The sequence below is a fragment of the Adiantum capillus-veneris genome, chromosome 20, assembly GCF_014529385.1.
Source record: "Adiantum capillus-veneris isolate H3 chromosome 20, ASM1452938v2, whole genome shotgun sequence".
NCBI classification, from domain to species: domain Eukaryota; kingdom Viridiplantae; phylum Streptophyta; class Polypodiopsida; order Polypodiales; family Pteridaceae; genus Adiantum; species Adiantum capillus-veneris.
This window is the reverse complement of record NC_140950.1, coordinates 23482002-23487385: the sequence shown is the minus strand read 5'-3', so window position 1 is coordinate 23487385 and position 5384 is coordinate 23482002. Positions and strand designations below refer to the sequence as shown.

Sequence of the window (5384 nt, the reverse complement as noted above, 5' to 3'; positions counted from 1 at the left end):
TTCTTCTTCCTCTTCCCTACCCTCATTCCCTGCTAGCTCTCTCCACCTTCGAAGGTGTTTGAGGTCTTGGGACTGAGGCTTGGGATAGTTAAAGCTTTCTTCAAGTTTATGTTATGTTTGTGATGCATGAAGATTTCCATCTTCATTGCATCACCTAGGTCACAAGGAACACAAAGACTGTATTGTAACAAGTCTCTCTTAATGGGAGAAATCATAATACAAATGCCTATTGGAGGGGGGACCGGCTCCACCTAAATCCGGTCCTCAACTGTTGTCATGTTCTCTAAATTCTCTCTCTTGCAAAAGTATTGTTCATGCCAAGTTAACTAATTGCTATGATTATGTTGTTATCTTTAACTATGTTCACCCATGATGCTCGCAAAGTTATTTCTCAAAAGTACTCTCATTAATTTCCGCTACTCTCAAGTTAAATAGGCCAATTCCATTACAGTTAGGCAAGCTTTACATTGGTGTGCACAATGATATACCAACACATATTTTTTTGCGTATGTATTTTCTTCTTCTTGTGAGCATTGGCCTGCTACACGGAAGCAAGTAAGGTCTTATTTGCTTTAAAAAGTCATTGCATACCATAGGCATTGTGATAAGAACAGGGGAAATAAAGAAATCTCACTTGATTGGCACAATAGAGTCACTTGTGTTGCGTATGCTGCTTGACTCTATATCATTTATATAGGCTGAAGGGGAAATAAAGAAATCTCTCTTGATTGGTACAATAGAGTCACTTATGCTGCATATGCTCCTTGACTCCATATCATTTATATAGGCTGAAGCAACATGGTTTAAAAAAGCATCTGATAGTGCCATGAGTGGCCCACTGTCTCACAGGCATGTGTTAGTGCCATGAGGGGTCCCAAATCTCGAAAAGCATCTACTAGTGCCATGAATGACCACCACTAACTTCTTTAGTGGAGTGTGCAAGAATATATCCTTGATTTATGTGCTATGAATATTATGCCCCTATCATTGCAAGAATGACCAATTCGACTATTGTGCAAATGACTTTCTCTCTCGGCTGCCACTTCCACTTTGGCATGTTCTCTCTCTCTCTCTCTCTCTCTCTCTCTCTCTCTCTCTCTCTCTCTCTCTTTGTCGATACTCTCACACCCCTATTCTATCTCTATTCCACAAGTATGTTTTTCTCTCTCCGTCTAATCCTTCTTCTCTCTCCTTCTCTCGGTACTTATTTCACCTACCTCAATGCCACCATAGAGAGCGTACATATGAGAGAGCTCCATGCTTATATAAACTCGAAAAAGCATCACCTTTAGCCAAAAAAACACGAGTTGATTAACTCGCAAATAAAATTAACCCCAAAAACTTCAAAAAAAACGGTCGCAGTAGTGAACCTGTGGGCTCCTACACAATTCACCAAATGTGTGTGTGTGTGTGTGTGTGTGTGTGTGTGTGAGAGAGAGAGAGAGAGAGGGGGGGGGGGGGGGGGGGGGGGGGGGGGGGGGGAGAGAGAATCTTCGTATAGCTTAACAAAACAATGTTCTCTACCCTGCATACTTGAACGAGATGCTTACTTAGTTCTAAGGTGAGTAGTCCGAGATTTTGCAGTTCTCTACACTATAATCTCAACATATTGTTCTTGCTAGAAATAAATACCATGGACGTCCTAATCCACATACCGACTCTATCCATTACACCGAATCTTTCCAGATTCCCGAGGCAGCTTGCCTTCAGTGGCATACCTCACTAAAATTTCGCTCATAGTCGCACGAATCGTACCCGAGACTTGGCAAATCCTCCCGGCTAGCCAGTCCACCCAGGCCGGTGTGTGCCATCTACGCACCCCCTTGCATTAAATTACCCTCTTGCTCGGCTTGCATGTTGGTCGTCTGAGCCAACACTTGTCATCTAATGGTTGCGATGGACCACCCTCCTCGCTGGCCATGCTTTTGCCACTTGCCACACAGACCCTTGATACCCTTAGACTTCTCTTCCATTTTCACATCACCCAAGCGAATCTCCTTGTAAAAACCCATCCAGAATCGTTAGCACACATTTAATCCGCAACAAATTTCAATTTTTGTTCCCATCAAAACATTGGTTGAATGTATTTTATTCTCTCTAGCAAAGAGGTCGAGGATTTAGGCTCTACAGGGTGCGAGAGATGCAGAGGGCAGCGCTACGTTTGTCTTCAGCGGAAAAGTGTTTTTGCAAAAGCAAACAGGATTTTCTTGGAACGGCTTTCCCATCTGTCTTTGACATCTCTACAGGAGTGCAGAATTGCGTGAAGAAGTTGCTCGCTTGCAGAATGTATATAGACGACAGGGTCCAAGCTAGCTAGTTCATTAATGGATTGGGTCTTTGACATGTAGGTCAGTGACAACGTCTGCCTCGAGCTTTCTTGTGCAAATATGGTTGTGCATTGGACGTCTTCATCAAGAGCCTTCTTGCCCAAATGTTGTATCTCGATAACAGGGTCAAGGCTAGCAGCTGCTGATTCCCACCGAGCCCACAACTGTATGGCCTTTCTCTTCATGCACTTCAGCATAAAATTTAGAGTGTCAAGTGCAATGATGGGGAATGTAGGTCTACTCAATCGCCCAGATGCGTAGAGCTCATGCCACAGGAAGAGACATTTCAAAACTTGCTAGCTTAAAGGAGATTTGTGGATCTTTGGAAAATGGAACAATTCCAGTCTTTTCCATCAAGGAACTGTCTTCTGTCTTGGATAAATGTAGAAGAGAAAATGACAATTCGCTTGCCGAGCAATTGCACGCGTATGTTCGGGGTTGTGGGTTTGAGACTGACAAGGTACTTGGTAATGTCCTTGTCCGTTTGTTGGTGGAGGTTGGATACATAAGTGATGCCCAACAGCTTTTTGACAAGCTAACTTACCCAGATGAATCCTCATGGAATACTCTGATTAAAGGCTGTGCCAAAGGCAGAGAAAGCGAGCATGCACTTAATCTCTATAAGGGATTGTCCGGGCATGAAACCATACAACTCTGGTCCTCAACGTTCGTTGCCTTATTAAAGGCTTGTGCAGATTTGAAGAATTTTGAAGTAGGCAGCATCATTTATGCAGATGTTGCAAGAAAAGGATTGCTTGAACAAGATGTCATTCTCGGCACCACTGTTGTTGACATGTATGCAAAGTGCGGTTTTCTCACAATAGCACAAGAAGTATTTGACAATCTTTTAGTGCGAGATGTAGTCTCTTGGACTACCCTCATCACTGGTTTTGTTCAGCGAGAGCGTGGTGAGGATGCGCTATTATATTTTGATAGCATGCAAAATACAGGTATTCCTCCAGATGATATAACATTTGCTTGTTGTCTTCAAGCTTGTGGTATTGCTGGAAACAGAGAAAAAGGACAAGTTGTTCACAACGACATAGTTGCAAAAGGATTGGAGATGGATGTCGTTATAGCCAACACTTTAATCAACATGTACTCTGCATGTGGCGTACTTTTGGATGCTCAAGATGTTTTTGACAAACTTCCTCGAGATGTCATCTCGTGGAATACTTTATTGGCAGGCTATGTAGAAAATAGCCAGTACAAGGAAGCATTGAGCAGATTTTGGCAGATGAAGAAGGAAGGTATTTCTCCCCAGGCTGTCACTCTTGTTTGTCTTTTGAAGGCTTGTGGTAGCGTAGGGGACATAGATAGGGGTCGACAAATACAAAGTGAAGTTATTAAACAAGATTTGGAGACAAATCCTTTTATAGCAAGTGCTTTGGTTGATATGTACATAAAATGTGGCTCTCTGGAAAAATCACAGGAAGTGTTCAATGCACTCCCTCTTCGAGATGCGGTCTGTTGGACCACCCTACTCACCAGATATACTGAGAATGGACTGTGTGAAAGAACTCTCGCTTCCTTTGAGAAAATGCATTGTGAGGGCATTTCTCCTGTTCTGGCCACCTTCATTAGTGTCCTGAAAGCTTGTGCATCCTTGGTAGCCCTTGACAAGGGTTGGGAAGTACATGCTGAAGTGGTACTAAGGGGATTAGAGAAAGATTATGTTGTCGGCAGCACCTTGTTAGGATTGTATTCTCGATGTGCACAACTAAATGAAGCACATTACATGTTTGAAGCGCTTCCTTTCCTAGATTTGGTCTCTTGGACTACATTGATTTCAGGGCAAGCCCTTGTCGGCGACATTGAGAGTGTATTCAGCACATTGCAGGATATGTTTGGAGATGGTATAGAGCCAGGTCGAGTAACTTGTGGCCATGTTTTGAATGCATGCAACCATGGGGGCCTAACGGATGAAGGTGTAATGTTCTTTGGGATGCTCACTACGGATTTGGGCAGTATTCCATCATCTGAGCATTTCACATGTATGGTCGATCTGTTCAGCCGTGCGGGCCAAATTGGAATGGCAGCTTTTGTTATTAAACACATGCCAAGACAACCTAGTGCTGTTGTGTGGCATGTGGTGTTGGCAGCTTGCCAAAAGTGGAGTAATGCGGAAGTTGGAAGGGAGGCTTTTGAACATGCAATGCTGTTGGATGAGGATGATTATGCAGCATATGTAACAATTTCTAACATTTTTGCAGATAATATTGTGGATGACGATCTGCAATTGATAGAGGCCCCATATTGGTGAAAAAAGTAAATCAATAGCACCATCTCACTTTGACTGCCCGTGTATAATATTTTGGATGATAATCTGCAATTGATGCAGGCCCCATATTGGGGTTGCTGTGATTCCCTTGCTCTTTTTGGGTGTTCACGAAAAACCGAGCAGTTTTTCGACTGAAAGTGCTTCTCCAGCTTCCCTAAATTTTATTTGTTAGAAGTGTCTTCATAGTTGCGAATGAAGCAAGTGTATTGAGGGTGCTCGTGACAAAGCAAGGTTAGCTTTTCAAACTGGATCTATTTCTAGCCTCCTCTGTGAAGTTTTTCATTTTTTCGAGATTAATTGTTAGTTGTGACTTACACTGTACCATAGATGACAATAGCTTCTCATGGACATACGCAAGCATTCAACAGCTTCAATCACTCGCAGTCACAGTGAGATGATGCTGTCGATTTACATTGATTCTCTAAGAAAAAGCCCGACGTGCAGAATGCGATGCCCTGACAAAAGCTGCAGCATTGTCGCATAATGTAGGCATTGGTAGCAGAAATCGGTTCATTGGCAAAGGCATATAATAATGGCCTTGCCAAGTCCTTTGGAGGCAAAAGTGGGGGCTATGGAACTTCATATATTTCTCTAATGAATTTGCCTTACCGATAACATGACAAAACATACACTGATTTGGGTATTTCCAAAGCACATAAGATCATATACAAAGGAAAGAACACAGCAGTGTCCAGCTGAAAAAGATGGCTAAAAGCATTCATAGGAGAGCTGATGTATCTTTGAGGTGATATCACCAACATCCAAGGCAAAACGTA

The 5384-nt window shown here is 42.8% G+C and overlaps 1 protein-coding gene across 1 annotated transcript; it reads left to right on the top strand.

The window, feature by feature from the left end:
- The first annotated feature begins 1961 nt into the window (after positions 1 to 1961).
- On the top strand, positions 1962 to 4871 carry LOC147432242 (pentatricopeptide repeat-containing protein At1g06140, mitochondrial-like). Its single transcript, XM_086492202.1, has one exon. It carries the CDS (start codon positions 2581 to 2583, stop codon positions 4588 to 4590), a length of 2010 nt encoding a protein of 669 aa, XP_086348328.1. The 5' UTR covers positions 1962 to 2580; the 3' UTR covers positions 4591 to 4871.
- The last annotated feature ends 513 nt before the right edge of the window (positions 4872 to 5384 follow it).